This window comes from Epargyreus clarus, unplaced genomic scaffold, assembly GCF_041222505.1.
Source record: "Epargyreus clarus isolate Ecla_fem2 unplaced genomic scaffold, WU_Ecla_fem_2.2 ptg000029l, whole genome shotgun sequence".
Taxonomy (NCBI): domain Eukaryota; kingdom Metazoa; phylum Arthropoda; class Insecta; order Lepidoptera; family Hesperiidae; genus Epargyreus; species Epargyreus clarus.
This window is the reverse complement of record NW_027332235.1, coordinates 9229791-9255153: the sequence shown is the minus strand read 5'-3', so window position 1 is coordinate 9255153 and position 25363 is coordinate 9229791. Positions and strand designations below refer to the sequence as shown.

The window sequence follows — 25363 nt, the reverse complement described above, 5'->3', positions numbered from 1 at the left end:
AGAAATTACACCGTCAATACTCTCCATTTTTGTGCTCATTTTTATTTATTTAAAGGTACTTTGAAAATAATAAGTCGTCTTATTCTACTGCTAAATCAACTGATTATACAATACGAGCTGTTGCCCGCGGCTTCGCTCGCGTTACGTAGCTCGCGTTACGTAGTTACGTAGCTCGCGTTATTTTCATCCCCTATTTTATCCCCTTGGGGGTAGAATTGATCAAAATTCTTTCTTAGCGGATGCCTACGTCATAACATCTACCTACATGTCAAATTTCAGCCCGATCCGTCCAGTGGTTTGGGCTGTGCGTTGATAGATCACTATATCAGTCAGTCACCTTTGAGTTATATTAATACGTAACCTAACGTAACGTAACTTTGAAAATACTCAAATGCTTACAGAATTCAGACGCTGAAATTCATGTAGATTTATAAGAACAAACGGAGCGTATAGAGACATATTTTGAGGACGCATGGAAATAGATTTTTAAATTGTTTTGAGTTTTGGCTTATGGGTCGACACACTTTTGTACTTTGATCTATTCTCAGTCGTTTGTTTTGATCTAGAAGTGTTTTACAAAATCAAAGGAAGCACACAGGATCTATTATTCAAGAAGTCATAATTAAACGTATGAATAGGCTATAGATAAAAATTTACTGGAAAGCATAACAAAGGAAAATAATGGCGCATCCGCAATTGCCAAACCTCAACTAAATTTGACTATTCAAACATTGACTTGGTTTTTGTAAGCTAATTCTATGTAGTAACATCTTAGCAAATCAAAGGGAATTTGCCGCAAGCGTTTGCGACAGGTTTAAAAGTTTGTGCGTTATTTTTGTTTGGATTTTTCGGTAAATGACAAGTGTGTGTAAGTGTATATGCAGTATAATATAGCTGTTGTGTTTGTACGCACAATAACTTAGAGTAATTATATGAAACACATTATCTATACATCTATACATATAAATTAAATTGGTGTGTCTGTCTGTTTGTTCTGACTAATCTCTGAAATGGCTGAACCGATTTTGACGGGGCTTTTATTGACAGGTAGCTGATGTAATAAGGAGTAACTTAAGCTTATATTTTAGAACTAACTGCGCCCCGAGATTTTACCCGCGTTATTTCTTTTTAACGCGGGTGAAACCGCAGGGCACAGCTAGTTTTAAAATAATATTTGAGGCATTTGGGTGAAAAGGCGTGGATGCCATTTAATTTACTTGTGAGGCGATTATCTTAGTTTTTAGGACTCTTAGAATCTTTGGTTGGCTTCACATAGAACTCTTGTTCTTTATCGAGTTAGTTAGAGTTGTTCCGGGACGATGGGGACCACTTACAATCAGGTGGCATGCTTATTTGCTAATTCAACGTTATAATAATACTAAATTAAGCAAAAACTCTTCGTGTTTCCGTCCATAACGTGGGTTTTTGTTCTAAGACATTTTTCTGAAGAATGCAATTTTTCTCAGAACACGCCCCCGTGAAATCCTTGACATAATTTCCTTTGTTTCAGTAATGCATTTTCCTTTAAAGGGGCTACCTAAATGTTTTACGACTTTTTAAGTGCTCCATTCCAAAATTGCGAGTTGAGTCGTAAAGATTTATGAGTTTCTTTTGAAATAATGTCACTTTGTTAAGGTTTGCATCCCACGATTTTATTGTAGTGAGGTCGACCCAATATTTATTATTTATAATTTATTGATACTTATTTTACGAGTCACTTATATTTAAAAATGTAATGTTTGTGCAGTAGTTGAATATCGGTCACAATTTTATTCAAGGTCAAAAAGTTATTAATAATAACTAAAAAGATATTAAATTGTCTGTCTTTTCCAATTACATATTTTATTAATAAATTAAAAAAAGACATTACTTAATTATTTAACATATTTATACACTACATTACAATACTCATAAATAAATTAAAAAATAAATAATAAGAATATTCGTTAAATTATGAATATCATAACATAACATAGATTTATTTTTAAATTTTACACAATTTAATGAGCATTGGTGGAGAAAATATTTTAAATAAATGAGTAATAAATATAACCGGAGAATAAAATATTACCAGCTCCAGTTAAGCGTGACTGTCAAATCACACGAACTAATTATTTTAAAAGCGACAAGCTATAAAAAATATCTTTATAACAATCTTTTGTTAACCCTTGCGTCGACGTTACAACGAAATGCATAGCGTGTAGTAGTTTAGGGTTAATTTCTTTAGACATATTTAGTTGGAACAGTAATATTATGGGTATAATTACTTAGAAACTGTTTTGCTCTTCTGTTAGTTTAGAATTAAATTTACCATTAATTTATTCGTAAGCTTTTTTTGACGGTTTTGAAAGACGTTTGTATGCAATATGTATGGATATTTATAAGATTGGAGAAACAAAGATTTATAAAAATGAGAGTAATGAGCTAGCTTACAGTGCATGTGATGATATAGCCGCCCGTAGAAATAATATCATGAAATCTGTGAACAACTTCAAATAGAATAGGTTCTACCTGAAGCCAATCACAGACGCGTCGTCATTCCTGAAAAAGATGTTCCCTTAGTAATTATATAAATCAGCCCACACCCTTCCACCGAAATACAAGATCTTTTTTTACGAGGGCGAAACCTTCAAAAGGTACCCGACGCCTACGGAGCGACGCTGGGTTATGTAGGTCTTTTACCGCACTAAAAGCCCCCCGGTGGCCGTTCTCAGCGCTTGGTGGATAATTCCGGGATCTCCGATGTAACACAACCGGAGTCCTCCCAGCGCGATGCCCCTATAGGCCTTTGTACTGGGGGGAGTAGTATACGGTCTTTCCGCATACCTGGTGTTTACGACGGTATGCGACCAACACACCGTCGTCCTTCATAAACGATCGTGCTGGTCGCTTGCTGGACGGTTTGATCTCCCACTCTTGCGGCCGCAACCCCGGAAGCCCCTTTTTGTCGCCTCTTACGACAGGCAAGGGATACCGTAGTCCAATTCTAGTTCCGGGACTACAGGGACAACCGAAACACAAGACCTAGCAGTCCCGCCGATCCAACCTAGTTTATTATTGGCTTCTTTTTATATTTGACCGGAAATGCTCGAATCGTCGACGATTCAGACCGCAAGTTTCTGCACGGAGTCAACTGGGTTAAGTTGACATTGGGGTACCCCTGCCCAGAGATGCGAGCAGTACTCCATGTGGGGTCTCACTTGCGCCTCATAAAACAGAAGAAGTTGCCCCGCAGTGAAGTACTGCTTCGCTCTACTCAAGCTATACAGCTATAGCTTTACTAGTATAAGTAGCACCATTAATAATAATACTAAGAAGTAAATCTACTCCAGTAGTTACATTTATTGGTAGTCTCGTGTGTAATACTGGCCTACTTATTATTTTTGGGAACAACTCATTTGTTTAGTTATTTTAGACATGCAATGTTCACGGATTTCGTTTCACGCACTTTACGCATATTTAATTTGTATATTGATTAAAATATAAAGTTGCTATTTTTTTTTAATATAGGAGTAGCAAACGACAATGAAATCCACCTGATGGTAAGTGGCTACTACTGCCTATCATAGACATCTCTTCAACCCTAGATACAATAGATAACTTAGGAGTCTTAACTGATATCGGCCACAAATGCCACAAACCCCTGAGAGGGCCTCAATTTAGAACGCCTCGTATAAGTATATCCAGGGCCGGATTTAAGGGAGGGCAACCGGGGAGGCACCCGGGGCCTCCACAAAAGAGGAACCCCCACAATAGAGACGTCGGATTTTTTTTAATTCCGAGTAGTAAACACTAGTAAAAAAATATCTTTTCCTTTGATATTTTTTTTTGCTGTTTTACCTTTATCTGCAATACTTTGTACAAACATAAATACTAGAAGAATCTACCTGCGTTTCACAATAAAATATTTATTGAAAAACTCAACTGAAAAAATTGTTCATTTTATTCGGAAAATAATTTGGGGCCAGGGGGTTTCCACTCCTTTGTTGCCCCAAGGCCACTAGACCTCTAAATCCGGCCCTGAGTATATCTCCTTTCACTCTTAAAAACACAACACAGTGTGCACAAATAGATGTGGAGGTGCTGCCTTCATATTCGAAATACACATGTTTCATCAACTTTGTAATAGGTTGTCATGCTAACCAAATTTGTTCCAATTAAATTGCAATACTGATTTTTGATGTGAAACATCTATAGCCGCACGTAAAACCGATTTCTGGCGTGGCGACGCATGCCGTGGCGTGCGTCGCCACGCTATACGTATATATATACAGTCTATATGCAGTAGTGTGTACGGTGTGGCGACGCGTCGCCATGCGCAAAAATCGTAATATTTTATTTTATCATTATGACATATTTAGTTCCTATCACAATATGTTCTTTTCTGCATATTACTTTTACAAAATAATGTCGATGTTTCACATCTGCCAGGCGTCCCGTGACGGCTCACATTGTTTTTTTTTAAGGTAGACTTCCCACGTTTACCAATATACACTTTGCCAGTTCTGTGGACTAATCCTTATCATTCTGAGAGGAGACGCGTTCCCAAGAAGAGTACAAGTACTATTATTACATAGCTACGAAGTCGTTTTCGGCAAGTTGAATTCCTATCAGATGTACAGGTTGTTCACCTTCTAACATTACCATGAATTCGGCGCACACTTGACTATTTAGGGCGATACAATCAGATTAAGCCTTCGGAACGTATTATAATAAGCGGTTCTTACTGTGGTGATCGCATCGTATAACTTACAAAAGAGGTGAGAAAATTGGTTAAGTTTCTAGGAAGGAGTAGTTATGTACTTAATACAAAAGGTGGTGGACTTCTATGAAGTGAAGTTACAGTAAAGTTTCATAAACTACATGAAATCAAGATATTGCAGATATTGATTTATAAAGGTGGTAGAACCCTTTGTGGTTCGACTCCAGCGGCACCACCTCCACACCTATTTCTGCCTCATAACATTAGTGTTAAGCACTGCTGTGCTCTGGTGTGGTAACGGAGACATACTTGTCCGAGGCGTTCCAGCTTAGTCGTCAGGGGTAGCGGCGCATTTGTGGCCGACCTCAGGTAGGAATATCTAATCCTATCTGGGGTTGATTACAGATGTCCATGGCCGGCAGTAGCCACTTGCCATCAGGTGGATTGCATGCTCGTCTGCTACTCCTATATTATAAAAATTGGTGACATCGAAGTAAACGAACATATAGTCCACCTTAGTAAGTAGTTACTACGGTTTTGACTAATAGACATATGTATCCCATGTAAGAGAAATCTTACTTTAAGATCAGCATGTGTTGCTATGAACTAAGCTAGAACGTCTTGTGATAGAGTCATTCTTTTCCAAAATTCATAAAAGCGATTAACGTTGCTGTTATAAGTCAGTACCTATTAGTATTTTAGCTATTTGTGCCTTTTTTTGTATGTCTATTGTTTTTATTAAGTTTAAGAAAATTCTTAGCTCGTTCTTTAAATATCTTTCTTTATTAAGCCAATAAATACTTAAAATTGAAACCTTTGGAAATATAAATAGAAATTTCTTTACCGGAAAAAGATTTCCTTATTTGTGAATATACGTACTGTATCTATGCAAGTAGCTTTGAGAAAACTTGGCTTCTTACGGATTTTGCAGATGCAAATGCACTAGCTCTGCTTTGGAAGATAGGGAAACATTTGGATCGAGGACAAAGATATAGCATTTTATGTTATTTTCTCGAATTCAGGTCAAAATTTTCACATAACAATTTGGAAATGCAGTTCTATACTTTGGTTGAAACGGTTACAGTAGTCGATTTTATTCAATGTTAGCCAGAAATGGTGACGTTATCAGAAATTATCGGAATTTAAATTCTGCTTTCAACAAACAACAATTTACTTGATAGATATTATTGAACAAATCCTTCTGAATTGTTGAGTGATATTTTTCGTTTTTCAAAGGTATATAATTTAAATATCTCCAATTCTGAAATGCATAATAAAAAAATAACGTATTAAACAGCAATTAAAACTAAAATAACAATAAAATAAGAAGCGTTTAAAAGTGTTCATAAATAATTTAATAAACGAGTAGAAAACATAGTATAATGCCATAAAATATGAAATGGATTGACAAGATTTTACCTAACCATACATGGACACATATTTCCTTTAAAATAATCAGTATTCGCCATCTAAACTCGTGAATTGCTAACGGTATTGGATCACACAGTCAAATGAATTATCACGTCTCACGTCGAACCATATAAAGAGTTGCGAGAAAACAATGTGCGAATATGCGAATGCTCGAACAATAAGGTGTTACCTATGAATACTAATCAGCCACTATCTTTCCAGATAATCAAGATCCCGGAAACGAAAGACGGATTCATAGATTTGAATAACTTAGAGCTACGTTTGCAAGAGAATTCAGGGACGGGGAAACGTATGATTGGGTTCTTCTCAGCTGCATCAAAATTGGCTGGAGTTATTGCTGATGATGTGGCCACGACTTTGCTTCTCCACCAATATGGAGCTTGGTCATTTTGGGACTACACACTCGTTGCGCCGTCGTTGGCGATTGACATGAATCCAACGTTCCCTGGTGTGGAAGAAGGCATGGTGGAGAAGGACGCTGTCTTCTTCAATTGTGAGAAGTTTATCGGTGGTGTGCAAGGACCGTATGTCACGGTTGTGAAGAAAGACGTGCTTAAGAACACGCCGTTATACTGTGAGAACGTTGATGTGAGTATTGTAATTTGTGAAACTTTTGATGGAAAAGAATATCTTTTTAAAATATTCAGTCAATTCATTCATTCAAGATGTTATGCATAAGTAATTCTTCCCTGCAACATCGTTCAAACCATATCATAGCAGCGCATCATTGGCATTACGGTAGAAGTAATAATGATTATAATTTTAATTAAGACTACAGTTTTGAACAGTCAAGAAATAAAGGTTTATTTTCTGAAGAATTAACTACGAAAATGTTATTTTTGTACAAAAGTAATTTTCTTTATCAGGAGTTATCAGAAAAGATCGAAGAGATCAGATGCGCAGAGGCCGTCCGAGCTGCAATCGTGATGCAGTTGAGAGATGCGGTTGGACTGCAGATAATAGCAGAGCGTCAAAATAGTATTACCAGGTAAGTTGTTGTTTTTAATTTAGCTTCTTGAATTAGTCTTTGATAATGTTATATTTTATTTAGACAAGCTAATTTAACTTTTTATCTCGAAAAAAAAAGATACCGGACGAATTGATAACCACTTCCTTTTTGAAGTCGGTTAAAAATCAAGATACATAATTAGATTTTTGAAGATAAAACTTATTTGGCGGCGTTGTGCACTTTTTGTGATCGGTAAAAAATGTTAAACTGACGTCAGGTAACGTGTCCTGATCGAAAATTCGTAAGACGGGAAAGCAAACTGCATAAGTCAGGATGTCATCCGGTGTTAGCGTAGAAAAAATATGTCAATGCGTGTCAGTTTCATTTTTTATTTATTACTACCTGACCCGGAAGACTCAGAATCTATTTCATATTTACTCACCTTTTAAACCTTCCCTGGACTTCCACAAATTATTCTAAACTAAAATTAGGCAAATCGGTTAAGCCGTTTTCGTGATTTAGCAAGACTGACGAACAGCAATTGATTTTTATATATATAGATATTTTATTATTCAGGATAGGTTTCGAAAGATTTTACTTCTGCCAGCACTCCCGGAGTGCAACCCGTTGATTTATTTTTTTGATAAAATCTTGTGTGTGGTCATAAGTAGATTTATTACTTCGCCTCGGTAAGAAATGACCTATTTGGCTTTGGGCAAGCTTTGGATAACAATGCGCTGTTGCCAAAACCGAATTATCGGCTTCTCGAGTATTTAGGGTGACGAAGATTATTGAGAGCGAAAATAATGGTATTGTTTCTTGAGTGCAAACAACTGTGGACGAGGAAGGAAGTCTATTTTATTTGCCACCTTTTTTTTATTTTGCGGTCTTGAACTGCCACACGCTAGAAATTATTATCACTTGCTATAATGGTAAAGGAAACATTGCGAGGAAATCTACACGCCTGAGAGTTCTTTAAAAAAGTTTTAAGGTGTGTCAAGTCTTCCAATCCGGCTCAGCCACCTCGTTGAATTATGGCCTAAACCCGGACACTTAAGAGGAGACCAATGGCAGCTATGTGTTGATGGTTCGCCAAACCTACCTTTACAAATACAAACGTGCGAAAAGAGCGTTTGACTTGGTTGATGTGGCTTTGCAGCTTGTAGCTGATCCTATGGAGTATTAGTTTTTATCAAAGGGAATTGGCCGCAAGCGCTCACGCGTCCACTTGTTTGGGCTTTATAGAGATTTTGAGTTTGTGGAAGTGTTTGTTCGAAGTGCCAAGTGTGTGGATACAATATAACATGTAACTTACATCGTTTACGTTGGTTACATAAAATGTTTATATTGTAACATATGAAGGAAATTGAAATAATCCGGGTCACTAAGAGTAGATTTGTTGGCGCTAAAACTGCGTTAAGTCGTCATCACATTCATTTTTGGCGCTCGACAATAATGTATATCGGCAGATGAAATTTTTATGACGTCGATTCTAGTTATTTATTTTTTATCTGTTCTTCTTTTATACTAAGTTTTTGATGGTTAGTTAGGTTGATTTTATGTGAAGTTTACTTTATTTATTATCTCTTATATTATGATTTATTGTCTAATATATAAAATTCTCGTGTGACAGTTTTCGTTGCCATAATCCTCCGAAACGGCTTGACCGATTTTGATGAATTTTTTTGTGCTTATCCGGTATCTATGAGAATCGGCCAACATCTATTTTTCATCCCCCTAAGTGATAAGGGTTGTTCACCCTTAACATTTTTTTAATTATATGGCAACACAACATTTGCCGGGTCAGCTAGTAAGTCTATAAAATATGAACATGAAAGTTATGAATAATTTCGTATAAATCATTCAGTTCAGAAAGTTTCTGGTTGTTACTACATCTAATGATAATTTATGATGAATAGTATAACAATCTTACGCGAAGTTATTGCTGGAGTGTCTTGCGCCTGAAGACTAAGGGACCGTTGAACGCCGGTTATTTATAACCAATCTATTTACCTATTAAAGATCGAAAATTTACTATAGAAGACACTAGGTAGGTAAACTTGCAAATTTCGATCTCTGATAGGAAAAACATTTGATAGATTAATTATTAATAACGGGCCCTAAACAGTAAAAGGTGGTAGAATCCTATTTGGTTCGACTCCGGCGGCACCACCCCCACACCTATTTCTGCCTTATAACAGCAATTCTGGTTTAAAGGATGTGGTAGGACATATTTTTCCGAGGCGTTACAGCATGCTCTGCTCTCCTACATTATAAGCTGGACTGCATGCTCGTCTGCTACTCCTATATTATGAAAATAAATAAGGTAAATCTATGATTGAAACACTTGTGAGCCTATCGTTTGTTTAATCGAAGTCTTGAATCAATTCGATATTTTGACTACATGTTTACTTATCTGTTTCTCACTGTATATTATTATCACTTGCTAATTCAGTTGTCATATTTCCGTGACCCGTACTAGATCTGTATTTACAGAGGCGACATCTCGTGTTTGCGAATGACCGATGGAAAATCACTGGCGACCGATATACCGACGGCTATTACCGATTCTCACGTTCTACAGAGACAGTTAGGCGATATGCGATTGAACAAGTACATTATTTTTAACCGACTTCCCAAAGGAAGAGAGGACATTGAACACGCTGTTTACGTTTACGTTGTTATCCAACGAAATATATTGAGCGCCGACCTCAGAACTATGAACTAAACCAATATTTACTTGAATTATTATTTACTTTGTAGTGAGATAGTGATATAGAAGTCGGTTCTATTTTTTTGTTAAAATTTTTTTTGGACAGTATAATAAAGAAGTGCTGTACATGTTAACTGGAAAAAAATAAGTACGCAAGAAAAGCTCAAAAAGTGCTTTACTTACGTTAAATAGAATATACGTTGGTTTCTAAACTAATAAGCACTAAGCAATAAGCAAACTGCTTATCAATAAGTAGTTTTTTGTCTTATGAAATTCTTCAAGGAATAATTATGAACGACTTTATTATAATTATTATTCGCCTATTATTAATGTTACCGAATTATTTGTGGAATTATACCGAATTATTTGTTCAAGAATTTGGGAGATAAAATTATAGCAAATTCATATGGAGTCTGCGACATTTTAATCGACTAGTTTCAGCGCTAAAAAAGTGCTACCCGGTGTCTAATGCCATTATTTTCTAGTTAAAATATGAAAGTATAGCTTCCATCGCTTGCGATAAAACAAATGCTTTATCGTGACATCTGTATCGTTGCTATGTTTACACAGAGGGCTTTGAATCTATGATGGCTATGCTTTTCGACGTTTTATTTATGCCCTCAAATTGACTTATAATAATAATAATAATAATAACTTTTTTATTTCAAGCCACAGGACTCATATGTGTTAGTATTACATTATAGACTTATCCTATGTTAGTACTTAATCTAAAACTTATGGTATAACATATTGTGAAATCATTGCTATGCCTTTCCATTAGAAATGGCACAGCAATGACCCACGTATCGGCAGTCTAATCTGCTTTCAATCATGTTCAGGATGCTGTTGGTACCGCCCCGCAGTCTGCGCACAAGGGATCCACATCTTTTGCGCATAGTCGCATAAAAGCAGGAATTACTAGTAAATTCTAAAGCAACTTAGGAATCACTAGTACATAGGAGGTATTATTTACTATGACGTGTAGTTATAGCAACAAATTTCCTTAACGCTTGAGGTAGGAATATAATGATAAAAATCATTACACCAGGACAGGTGTTATGCCCCTTCCTTTCATTCTTTTACGCGATTTTCTCTCTCTTTCTCTTATTATACCAATGTATACGAGTGTGTGTGCATTGAGATAGCAGTGATATCCTAGTGGTTACGAAACTCGGCCTCTCGATCGAAGGGTCCGATCAAATCCCAGGAACGCACCTCTGATTTATCAAAGTTATGTGCGTTTTAGAAATTAATTATCACTTGCTAAACGGTGAAGGAAAACATCGTGAAACCTGCATACCTGAGAGTTTTATTAAAAAAAAAAGAATCTCAAAGGTATGTGAAGTCTACCAATACGCACTTGGCCAGCGCGGTGGACTATGGCCTAATCCTTCTCATTATAAGAGGAGACCCTTGCCCAGCAGTGGGACAGTAATGGGTTGTTGATGATGATGATGATTGATGTGCATTGAGATTCAAGCGGACGAGCATCGTGCGCGGTCGATTGTATATTATGTACTCGTATAATCTTAATACTGCGTGGTAATTTCATAAAAAAATAACTTAAACTAGGAATATTTTGTCCTGACAAGAGTACCCTGTTTTAACTTGAACCAACACGAAAATACATAAATTAGTTAGTGTTAGTGACCCATGGACATCTGTAATCAACCACGAATGGATTAGTTTTATCTAAGGTCAACCACAGGGCGAAGGTGGTAGAACCCTTTGTGGTTCGACTCCGGCGGCACCACCGCCACACTTATTTCTACCTAATAACAGCAGTGTTAGGCGCTGCTGTGTTCCGGTTTGAAGGGTGTGGTAAGGGAGACAGACTTTTCCGAGGCGTTCCAGCTTAGTCCTCAGGGGTAGCGGCGCATCTGTGGCCGACCTCAGGTAGGAATATCTAATCCTATCTGGGGTTGATTACAGATGTCCATGGGCGTCAGTAGCCACTTATCATCAGGTGGACTGCATGCTCGTCTGCTACTCTTATATTATAAAAAAAAGGTGCGTTGTTACCATTGAAGACTAAAATAAATACTTAATACTTGTGAACACAAGTGTTAAAGGACAAGTTCAATGACCTTTATAACCTTTCGTTAAAAAGATAATTGAACCTGCCATTTTCATGTAACCTGCAATCATGTCAAAATTTCCCTGTAAGAAAAAAAGAAGAAAACTTAAAAACAATAACATTAAAACAGAGTTGTTGATGCAAATAAAATCAAATCAGATTAATTATTCAACAATTCTTCATAAATATTCTACATCAATGAATTCAGATTTATAAATATTAAACGGCGCTTTGGGCTTTATGAATAAATTAACATGAACAGATAATTGTTTCTCTACTTGAATAGATTTTTAATATAATGAATATTAATTTACTCTAGAACTTCATTTACGATGAAGAAAATGAATATTTAAATTCATATTGAAATTTATCCTTATATTTTGTACATACAAGATTATGCATAATGTACCTTACACACATTGGCACCGGCACGACACGGCACCGATGATGTCAGAACTTCTGTCAAATCTGTCAATGCCAGCCATAGACACAAAATATAGATAACGTGCGAACTACCTTCTTTATGACACCAAGCATGCCACATTTTTACTTACTGTGACCTCACAAGATCTGTCAGAGATAAATGATGGGAAATTGATTTTTAGAATGTAAAATGTAATATAGAGACTTAAATTCCGAACTTTTATCAAAAATCACCATTGAATAGATTTAGGGACAGTTTTCTAGTGTTGTTCGGTTAGTTAAATTAAATAAGCAATAAGGAATTGTACATTTTTTTATCTATAAGATATAAGCTCTCCGTGATACTCGAAATACCTTTTGACATGCGAAGTACATACATCGTCATGCGTCGTCTAGATGTCGTGTCTGTGTCGTTGCCGTGCCGTGCCGTTGTCGTCCCAATGAAGCGCGCATGATTCAATCGGCCTTACTTGTCATATTGCAAATGGTTACATCCACACATGCATTACTTGTAATCTTCGCGAGACATGAAGGCTACACTTCATGCTCGTACTTAAGTAATACCGTTGGATGAAGTGTACTCGATAAGGTTAATAAAATATAAATTGTATTGTTGAAATATTTTTTACAGAAAACTTACTTAATATTTGTGGAATGTTCTAGAACCAATATGAACTTATTGGGATAGCCGTAAAGTAATCAATTTTTTGTCATAGGTAGAAAATTATTTGATGAAATTATTTTGTTAATTAGTATTTAAGATTTTGTAAATTGATAAACCTTTTTTCGTTACAAAATAAAATTTTAATAACTTTTTGGTTTTACCAAATTTATAAAAACCTAAAAATATAAACTGAAAAAGTAAGTAATGACAGACTAGATACATATCATATAAAAGTTTGTTTGTTTGTTTGGTTGTAATGAATAGGCTCAAAAACTACTGGACCGATTTTAAAGATTCTTTCACCATTCGAAAGCTACATTATCCACGAGTAACATAGGCTATATTTTATATGACATATATTTGACAAATCGATTTTGAGGCGGTACAAAGTTTGCCGGGTCAGCTAGTACAAAAATAAAATCCGTCAAGTCGTTCGGGATGTCGAACTTGGGGAACAAATGGAGCACACATACGCGAAACATACATACACATTACACATACACATTCAGTCACGTAAAATCTCGTATATTTGTATATTCCAATAAATTGCAATTCCAATATTTCTCCATTTCCGTCTATAACTCATAATAATTTTTCCCGATGGAGGAAATAAGCGACAATTTGTCAGCAAATTACATATCGCCAATGTTCCTTCCTCCCTAATAGCCAGGAAACGTTCGGGAAACCGGGAATTTGCTGATGAATAAAAACTTCCTTCCCGTCTTTAATAACACCATTTCAGTGACTAAGTTTTATAATAACACTAGCTGACCCGGCAAACGTGTTGCCATATAAAAAAAAACCAATGAAAAATGATGAAATTACTGAAATGGCTATTAAAAATAGGGGTTGGTGATAAAAGGGTAAAAATTTAGGGTTGTATGTATTTTCAATGCCACATTATAGAAAAATAATAACAAATGAAATGTTAAGGGTGAACAACCCTTATCACTTAGGGGTATGAAAAATAGATAGTAGTAAATTTTCAGACCTACTAATTGTGCATATAAAATTTGGTGAAAATCGGTAAAGCCATTTCGGAGGAGTACGGTAACTAACATTGTAACACGAGAATTGTATATATAAGATTGAAGTAGTAACACCATGCAGTGCATCTGATGGTAAGTGACTACTACGGCCCATAGATATCTGTTTTCTGTAATCAACACCCGATAAGATTAGATTTGAATCTAAGATTGGCAACAGACCCCTGAGGACTAAAGTAAGATAAGTAAATGATAATTCTTATATGTTAATATTCTTTCAAAATTATTTTAGAAAGAAATTAACATAACATAACAACTATTACATAATTAATAATAACATTACAACAAAAAAGAAATGAACCTAAACTTATACCTAACCTAAACAAACACTGTTACTATCTTAATTTAACAATTTAAGCGTGAATATCTTCTGTCAAACTCCATAATCATTCGGTTCAATCATGAAACAAACCTTGGTTTGCGAGAGAAATCAGGGATTCTGTAGATCGATAAACAGTGGAATGACGCACGGTACGGCGCCTTCCGGACGCAAATGTAATTACGGAAACCACTGGACAAGCAGACTACGAACAGTCACAATAACAGCCTCAGTTTATTATAAGACTAGAGTAGGAGCTTGCAATTTAACTGATGACAAGGAATTGCCGTGATTATTAAAAGCAGTGATAGCCTAGTGGTTAAGAAACGCGGCCTCTCGATTGAGGGGTCCGAGGTTCAAATCCCAGGCACGCACCTCTGATTTTTAAATTTATGTGCGTATTAGGAATTAATTATCACTTGCTTAAACGGTGAAGGAAAACATCGTGAGGAAACCTACATACCTGAGAGATTTATAAAAAAAAAAAACTTAAAGCTATGTGAAGTCTACCAATACGCACTTGGCCAGCGCGGTGGACTATGGCCTAATCCTTCACATTCTGAGAGGAGACCTGTGCCCAGCAGTGGGACAGTGATGGGTTGATAATGATGATGAAGGAATTGCCGCCCGTCAAAATGATTAAATCAAATAGAACAGGTTCTATCTGAAGTTTTTTGAAGTTAAAACTTCTTTACCGGCGTTGTGCATTTGTGATGGGTAAAAAACTCGCGTCAGGATCACGTGTCCTGATCGAAAAATCGTAAGACAGCAAAGAAAACTGCAAATGTCATTTCGGTGTCAGCATAGAAAATATATGGCAATGGGTGTCAGTTTAATTTTTTATTTATCATATTTTATTATTCAGGTTTCGGAAGTTTTCTCTTCTGCCGGCACTCTCGGAGTGCAACCCCTTTATTTTTTTACATGCCTACTATAGGAGTAGGAAACACATGCAGTCCATCTGATGGTAACTGGCTACTACCGCCTACGGACATCTGTAATCAACCCCAAGTAGGATTAGATATTTTTTTTTGTTTACGAGGGGGACACTTTCAAAAGGTACCCGACGACGTGGGAGCGACGCCGGGTTATGTGGGATTTTTACCGCACTAAAACCCCCCCCCGGTGGCCGTCCTCAACGCGTGTTGGAGAACTCCGGGATCTCCGAGGGAACACAACCGGAGTCCTCCAAGCGCGGTGCCGATCGGGCTCTGCCCTGGGGGAGCACTTTTGGCTCCTCGCACACCATCTGGTGTTTATGACGGTATGCGACCACACATATCGTCGTCCTTCCCGGGGTTGCTTCCTGGACGGTTCGAGCTCCCACTCTTGCCGCCCGCAACCCCGGAAGCCCGCTTTCGACTGTCGCCTCTTACGACTGGCAGGGGATACCGTAGCCCTATTCAATTCTCGAGACTACAGGGACATAGATATTCCTACCTACCTTGGCTATAGATGCGCCGCTACCCCTGAACACTAAACTAGAATGCCCGAAATTAGAGGATCGGGAGGCCAAGTTTCAACCGCTATACTCTGCTTAGCAGTTTACGAATTTACAAGCTGAAATCCTCTCTACAATTCTGTAAGAAGCAATCTTTTGATTTCGAATATAATTTCACGCTATAACGTAGCCTAACAACCGGACGTAGGAAACATAAATAAACGCACTGAATCTAAATTTGATATTGTTGATGCCTGGCTGAAAACATTAATTTACTAGTAATACTTAAATGTTAATTATCTTAATTTGTATTAGCTTAATAACACTGCCGCCCATGGATATCTGTAATCAACTAAATAGTCAGGGTTGCCATCAATATTAAAATATAATAGTGATTTTTTGTAATCTTGAAGTAGTAAGCTAGCATATAATGCACCTGATGATAAGTGGTAACTGCCACCCACACATCTGCAATCAGTGTTCTCGAAGGTCATAATACGAAATCAGTAGAGTTGCCCACTAAAATCGGTATATTCGTACCCAAAATTGGTATTTGACAATATTTTGGCGATATTTTTATAATACACAGATTGTTTCGTTCTGATTAACTTTTTTCGCTGATAGTTGACAATGTATATATTTAGAAAACTGACTTCTTCCCAAAATAGTTCTAATTTGTCAAGAAATATTTTAATTTGTTCACACTTTCTTAAAATGCGCCACTCTGTATCAAAAATCGGCAAAAAGATCGAGATAATTTCCATTCTCTGAAATCGTGGAAAAATCAATGTATTTGACTGGGGCAATATCGGTAGAATTACCGAAACATAGGTTCGAGACCACTGGCTGCAATCAACCTCAGACAAATGTGAAAAGTCCTGTTAAAATTGCATACGCCGTTTCCTAGAATTTCCTACAGTATTTAAAAATCGCAGTAGATAAAATTTAGTTTTACGAATTTCGGGAATACGTTATAGATTTGCGGAACGTTAGCTAAGCGAAATCGGGTTAATATAGCCCAGTGCCACTTGAAATGGGTCAACGTTAACCAGTTGCTAGAAACGCGTTGCTATGCCCTGACATTGTCGGAGATCTGTTGATGGATTACGCAAATACATAGCTTCAATGTTTAATCCATAATGTGGGCATCGTAACGTATTAGGAGTAAGTAGCTTTACGTTCTACGTTGTAAGAGAGCTTTGACAATGTGAATTTCTTATTACCTATATTAACAATAACCCTTTTTGTATATTAGTACTTTTAGCGAGTTGCATTGTATCCAAATCTGGAGTCCAATACATTTGTGAGTATGTATATAACGTTTAAATATTGATATGCAAATTTATCAAATTTTGTAGTAAAGCTAAAAAGATCTATCTTCATTTCGTTGGGAGGCTCGTTAAATTCAGATACAATTCAATTTCCAAAAAATGCTGTTTCAAAATCGTACTAATTCCGAGAATACATTATAGATTTGAAATCGGGTTAATATAGCTCAGTGCCACTTGAAATGGGTCAACGTTAACAGTCGCTAGAAACGTGTTGCTATGCCCTGACATTGTCAGCGATCTGTCGATGGATGATTACGCAAATAGTTAGATGTGGAATACTGAAGATGGGCTAAGAAATCATTGCCAACGGTGTTGGCAATGGTTTGTCAAATCATTTGGCAAACATTTACGTAGTTCAGGAAAGGTAAAATAGGAGTTTATTAGATCTTAATTTTAAGCAGGAACTCAGTCCTTTAACGTCCATATTTAATACACAATGTATCTAATGATTTGCCCTATAATTTTTTTATTCGTCAATCGTTGTCAGGTTGACATTGTAAAGTTTATTAATAGATGTAAAGTTTATTAATAACCTTAGATAAGTTTAAGAAGGTGGTAGAACCCTTTGTGGTTCGACTTCGCCGGCGTCACACCTATTTCTGCCTCATAATAGCAGTGTTAAGCGCTGCTGTGTTCCGGTTTGAAGGTGTGGTAAGGGAGACATTATTTTACGAGGCGTTCCAGCTTAGTCCTCAGGGGTAGCGGCGCATCTGTGGCCGACCTCAGGTAGGAATATCTAATCCTATTAGGGGTTGATTACAGATGTTCATGGGCGGCAGTAGCCACTTACCATCAGGTGGACTACATGCTCGTCTGCTACTCCTATATTATAAAAAAAACTTTTTGAAAACCTCTGTAGACACTCAGGCGTGTAGGTTTGCTCACTATTTTCCTTTACAGTTTAAGCAAGTGATTAATTAAAAAATCAGACATGCCGACCGAGGTACTAACCACTACGCTATAACTAAAACCGGTAGCAACCCATTACATAACCACTTATATATCTATTCATCTTTATTCACTGATTAACATACATGTTTATAACACATCTATTCTAAGATCTTAATAATGATTGATATTAAACGGATTAATTGATATTACACGGTCTGTGATTGACGCTTCATTGAGGATTAATTAATATGAATACATATAAATACTGTGATAATCTTAGATGAGTAAAATAAATAGATTGATGACTCCTAACAAGAAAGTGTAACTAGTTTTGAGAATTGAAATTGTTGCTTAAATAAGGTTTTGCCACGACTCTGTTTCAATATGTCCCTACAAAGTTATAATACTTAGGTATTACCTATTACGGAAATTACTTAGTATTACTTATTTATACGTGATTTTTTTATTTGTCAAAAATTAAAAAATATATAATATTAAAGTCATCCTTTTGTGGCTTTATTCAATTTCAAGGCGGTGAAGTATCTTTCTATTTTACTTATCAAAGTTAATAGTCTTGCCAAGTACTTAGCGATTATATTTGTGTATACAATATGGCAGGTAATGTAAGATTGATCTTCCATACAATAATGTGAGGCTTGTAATGGAAATTTATGCTGATTTTACTGAAGAGGGCTGTGACGACGATTATGTAAGAGTTTTGTTGTGTAATCGACTTTTTAGATTTTCAAATTGAACGTGTTGGCAAAAAAAGCAGTGACAGTGCAGGTTAAGAAATTATGCCTCTTGATCGAGAGGTACTGTGATTTTTCAAAAGTAATATGCGTATTAGAAAATCATTATCATAATGAAGGAAAATATCGTGAGAAAACCTGCACTCTTGAGAGATTTATAAAAACATCTCAAAGGTATGTTAAGTGTACCAATACGTACCTGGCTGGCGCGGTAGACTATGGCCTATTTTTCTCATTCTGAGAGGAGTCGAGTGCCCATTGGGACAGTAAAGGGTTGACGATGAAGTAGCAAAATCTTCCAGTCCATCTGGTCTACTGTGACCCATGAAATTTGAGGATTAAGTACAAATAAAAATAAGGTCCTATGTTCATAGGACACGGAGACTACCGTTAAACTTAAGTATTTACTACATTTAGGATCGATTGAATCCTTTAGTTCTTAGACCAACGATCTAGGACCCTGATACTTTGAAATTCTAATATGATATTTTTTTTAAAAGATGTGTGTTATGGAGTTTCTTTCGCCGCTTCTTCTCCATAACGAAACACCTTGTGAAGTGGTGGTAGTTGTATTGTCGCGTTCCGATCCGGTAGTAGTTTAAGAAAATATTGTAACTGACAATTTGTAAGTGCCGCCGTTGGCCTATACAAAATAAATATATTTCATTTCATTTCATTTCATTCAAAAAGTGCTCTGTAAAGAACCTATTTTGAATAAAAAAAATGATTTGATTTGATTTGTTCGTGTTTTTTTAAGAAAATAGTGCGGTAGCGTACTATAGAGTCTAAAACCACGCAGTTTTACAAACATTGAAAAACTTTGTATTTTTGTCGTATGAGCTGACATAAATCTCAAAGACAAGTCATTTATATGAGTTCGCTGTTCCGTTTCCGTTGGATCTAGGGATGGTGATCAGATCGATTCATCAAAAAACATTTTTTTTCGAAAAATATCAATTTTTTTATCGATCTTTATCAATGAATCGATCTAACTATTCAATCTCATATAGAGAAAAATTAACATTCGATGTTTTGTTCCAATTACATAATATTCTGCTACTCCCATATTATAAAAAAAATAACTTTTTGCTGCTTATGTTTTTTCGACGACCTAAATTTGGTGTCGGCAGATTCACCTTTTGAACCGATATATGTATTCCTTAATAAAACGCAATAAATCGACCAAGATCTATTTTTAACTAAGCATTCTTTACATTTTGATCTTCAATTCAAATCGATATAAAAATCGTTTTCGGGACCAATCGCCATCCCTAGATAACGTAACCTTTATTTGGGACTTCTACATATCCCGAAACCAGATTTATTATGTTTTTATTACACAACGCTCTTTGATCACTGACATAACCTACATAACATGGATTTATAGACCAACTCTGAAACTTGATAGTGCAGGAAAATTTATTTTCCGTTCCAATTTAATGGATATGACATTAAGTTATTATTGGAATAGGTATTTATTTATAAGTGGTTGTTCACCCCGCGAATAATCTTTGTTTCTTTCAGATTTTTACGCACATTTTGTTTTTTTTCAAATCAAATCAAATCATTTATTTGTAAGAAGATAGTATTTTACAAGGATCTTAAATTTATAACAATTTTATGTTTGAACTCTACATTTTTTGGAATTGTTTTGTTGAGTTATTCCGTTATATTCGTGAAGAGCTCATTAATTGCATGAGATCAAACTTAAATTAAGCAAATGAAACCAACGAATCAAAATAGTTTCACTTTAAGGCTTGAAAGTGATATATTTTGAAAATCTTGTTGTATGTGATGTGACATAGTAGCGTTAAAACTCAATTTCTTAATAAAACTGTCTGAAACGTTTTATTTTCTTCAGCTCTGTATAGAGGGGTCAATAAGTAATAGAACTCTACCTAACGAAAATGCCAAAAAATCCGATATGCCTACATTTTGTGAATCTTATTTGTTGACTCAGAATTTTGGATAGGCCAGTGGTTTCAGCCCGCACAGCAATAATTTTCCAATACCTCACCACAGATTATAAGTTATGTGACCTCAGAAATAATTTTTAAATTGCTTTAACAGTAAAACAAAACATTGTAAAGAAACCTATATATTGGAAATGCCTCATGATACTTATATAAGTCGATGACAATTCCGATAGCTTATTACAGCTAATTAAACGTTATTTAATTGCTTATAACATCAATTCCTTGTACAAAGTATCCACTTCTTTAACAACAGAATGTCCGCAATGGATCTAAGTGCAATTACTGAACCTATTAAAGTACTTTGTTACAGTACAGCGCACCTTTCTACGTCTTTTTGTAACATATAATTGTTTTTATTGCACAGTCAAGTGGAAACGGTTGTTACGAGATTTGTACGCTATAGGCAATAGAGGCATAGGCCCCGTTCACATTAGTGTTTTGCTAATATTCCGTAAATTACGTAAAATCAACTGATACGTACGCTCAGTTGAGCGTCGCCAAACCGTATCAGTTGATTTTTAGAAACATGATTATTCAGGAACCAATGTAATGAGTAGGCCGCAGATTTAAGCCCTTCATGAGGTGCTAGGAACTCGAATATTGCATTGGCATTGCCAAACTTATTTTAGAGAGAGAGGTTTATTTCCACAATAAGATTAAACTGACTAATTTCATTATATTAACAATATTACAAATGTATAAAAATAACCCTTCCTTACAATCGGGTGTAAATGTTTTTATCTTAACAGCAATCAACACGATTGTACCAAACCAAACTTGGCTCACTCTATTCCGTATCACAATGTGAGGTAGTGGACAGTCAATTTGAATGTGTGTATTGAGAGGAATCCATCTGAGTGCTAAATCAATTCATTCCGTGTCGTTCGGTCACGTATTGCACGACATCGAATTGAATGGATTTAATTACGACATATTGTAAGTGATTTCTCGTTGTTGGAGTAGTGATTATCTTTGTGAAGCCTCATAATGAGATATTTAATTTAATATTAATTTTGCAGCGTTCTATAATTTTACTTTGAACAATGACATGTTAAGGAAAATTATTTTCTAACGTTAACTATTTAAAAATACTTGGGCTACCAATACAAATACAATAATACCTTAATTACATAGATACATTGTATAGCAGTTTCGAATATATTATATAATAAAGAATATTACAGATATTCAAAAATACCTGACCCTTCCTTACATATGGGTTAAAAAGGTATTAATTAAAACACTATTGAGCACACTTGTACCAACAAATCTTCCTTACAATGGAGTAAATATAGGAGTCTTATTTTTAACACCAATGAGCACGATTGTACCAAACCAAACTTGGCTCACTACTATATTATGCTACTATTCTGTATTTATACTATGGTATCACGATATGAGGTAGTGAACAGTCAATTTGAATGTGTGTATTGAGAGGAATCCATCTTAGTGCTAAATCAATTCATTCCGCGCCATTCGGTCACGTATTGCACGACATCGGATTGAATGAATTTAATTAGGACATATTGTTAGTGTTTTCTTGTTAGTAGAGTAGTGATTATCTTTGTGAAGCCTCATAATGAGATATTTAATTTAATATCAATTTTGCAGCGTTCTATTATATTTCTTTGAACAATGACATGTTAAGGTAAATATTTTCTAACGTTAACTATTTAAAAATACTTGGGCTACCAATACAAATACAATAATACCTTAATTACATAGATACATTATATAGCAGTTACGAATACATTATATAATAAAGAATATTACAGACATTTAAAAATACCCTACCCTTCCTTACATGGGTTAAAAGGGTATTAATTAAAACACTATTGAGCACACTTGTACCAACAAATCTTCCTTACAATGGAATAAATATAGGAGTCTTATTTTTAACACCAATGAGCACGATTGTACCAAACCAAACTTGGCTCACTACTATATTATGCTACTATTCTGTATTTATACTATGGTATCACGATATGAGGTAGTGAACAGTCAATTTGAATGTGTGTATTGAGAGGAATCCATCTTAGTGCTAAATCAATTCATTCCGCGCCATTCGGTCACGTATTGCACGACATCGGATTGAGTGGATTTAATTAGGTGGCTGCTAGTATATCTCAGTGTATTTGCTCTTTCGAATTGTATTGAAAACGGTTGAGCTAATTTCGATTTGGCTTTGTTCTAGATTTTTCGGAAATATGTCATAATATTCCAAAAATAAGTAAGCTTGCGAAACTGAAATAACTTATAGTAATTGGACGGACATTATACGAATTAAGACATTTTCTTTTTATTTCTTTATTTTTTACTTCAAATTATTGTTATTTCTTTGTTCTTACTTATTTTAACTATTTGTTAAATAGATATTTTCAGGTAAAATAATAAAATATTTTCATCATAGATTGTACCTTTTTTATATACCCTTAAAAATATACTTATCTATTTATTTTAAAATCCTGAAAATTCCATTTTATTTTACAAAAAATGCTTTTTTATCTCTTTTTAAAATCACATTGCAATCAAGCTTGTAGATTTTATTTTCCGAAATAAAATATAGAGCTATCAAGTAAATGTAGGCTACATGTTTTTGGCTGTTGTCCAAAACTTTGCAGTCGTCCAAACTAAATACATTTGGACAGTAAATTTTCAACCCCTGTACGTTGCTGTAACAAATCAATATTGTGTAGGAAACTACAAGCTATGGGGTCATTACCCGCTAAATTGTGCCTTCGATAGTGTTGTTACTTATTTATTGATAGCGCAGTGAACAATCTATGAAATAACTAAGATATTTTCCTTATGGACAGTAGTGTTTAGTGCTACTGTGTTCTGTTGTAAAGGGTGTGGTAAGGGAGAGACATTTATGAGGCGTTTCAATTATTAAAACCAAGATTTAATGTCCTCAGGGGTAGAAACACATCTGTGGTCGATCTCCGACAAGACTCTAATCCTATCTGGGGTTAATTGTGGCATTTGCCCATGAGCGGGAGAGGCCACTTATAATTAACATTTCATGCTTATTTATTATTATTATCGAAATCTTTGTTATAATTATTTATAACACCAAAAACCTTAACTAAAAATGTAGCCTACGTCGCTCCCACAATTTTGGCTGTTTAAAAAGAGATATACATATGCGCGAAAAACATTACCCTCGGCAGTCGGTTAAAAGGCAAATACCAAATTCTGCCTTTTACAAATTACAATCACAATTGAATCAATTTATACAAAAAATAAAATCGAATATTGTTCACTCGAATCTAGCACAAAATAAAAAGTTATTTTGTTACTCTAATCACTAGAGAGTGACTAACTTTATAAAAATAAATTGTCGTTAGCACCGAAAGTATTTTACGTTATCGAAGAATATAGGTTAGTGTGTGACGTTACGTAACAAGAACGTTAATAAAACGCTCTGCGATCTAATGTACGTCTGTTTGTCATTAACATTGTTATTATCCAGTTCTTTTATAGCTGTTACGATCTCACTGTTTATTGGTATATAAAAGAATAATTGTTTAGTCTAGTTTACGCAGTAACTATTTATTAATCTTTGATTTAGTCCTGCATTACGTCTTTCTAAGTTAGGTATGAGCATCTTTGATTAAGCCACAAAAGGAAGATTTGTCAGTTATTTTTTTTAATTTTTAACAAATAAATCATTTTTAGAGAAAATTTAATAGCTAATAGTGCGTAATTTAAATAATAAATATTTCAAATATTTTGGGGATATTTTAGCACGGAGACGTGGCAAAAATTTTTACGTAACTATTTCAATTCTCAGAACTGGTTGCATTTTCTTGTTAGAAGTGAGTAATCTTTACTAATCTATGATGAGCATGAACAAATTAAAAAATAAATACTCAAATCCAGTTTTTTTCTAAATTATTTGGATGCTTGCTTGGCAAAAGATTGTACTAAGAACTTTCAGCGTCTTTGGTATGACCGCTATGTCAAGACGCCATGTAAAACGTCATAAAGTCTTAATTGCTAGGTATAGTCTGAAACTAGAATAAAGCAGTTACGTTTTGGTACTATAAAATAGTATTAAATACGACGATGTTACTGTAGCAGTATAACGACAGTTACGTCTATCACTTTTCAATGTCGGGACATTGCCCTATACAAGGTGGTAGAGCACTCTATGATTCCACAACATATGTTTGTTACTGAGGAGGAAACCTTCAGAAGGCACCTATCCGATGGTAAAAAGGTAACCTAGCAATGCCAGTGGCGTGGAAGCGATCAAGTGTTATTTCTTATGTCCTCGGCGCTGCATAAAAAACTCCGGGAGCTCAAAAAAAAGCAATCGGAATCCTCCTAGCCCGTTGCCTCGAAACTTTTACTACGACCTCCATCTCACTAGAAGTTAGTCCAGAACTGCCTCAGTTAGGACTCATATTCTATCTGGATTTATTACTGGTGTCCACAGGCGACAGTGTATGGTAGACTGTATGCTCGTTTACAATCTCTATATTATAAGAAAATGAATCATGTATGTGAAAACTGGAGAAATCTATTCATAAAAATGGTTTTCAAACTGCGCAAAAACATTTTTACTGAAAAAATATCGGTGATTCGTTTCAGAGTGAATTGTATACGATGTAAATTGGATGCACTTTGTAGGTTTTTACTAAAA

General features: G+C 35.4%; 1 protein-coding gene across 2 annotated transcripts in view; it reads left to right on the top strand.

The window, feature by feature from the left end:
- Positions 1-25363, top strand: part of LOC140754339 (uncharacterized) — a 140291-nt gene that overhangs the window by 91416 nt on the left and 23512 nt on the right. For both annotated transcript variants that reach the window (XM_073089335.1, XM_073089334.1), the window contains exons 4-5: positions 6335-6721; positions 7000-7121. In XM_073089335.1, coding sequence (XP_072945436.1) covers positions 6335-6721; positions 7000-7121 — 509 coding nt within the window. The remainder of the gene's footprint in view (positions 1-6334; positions 6722-6999; positions 7122-25363) is intronic.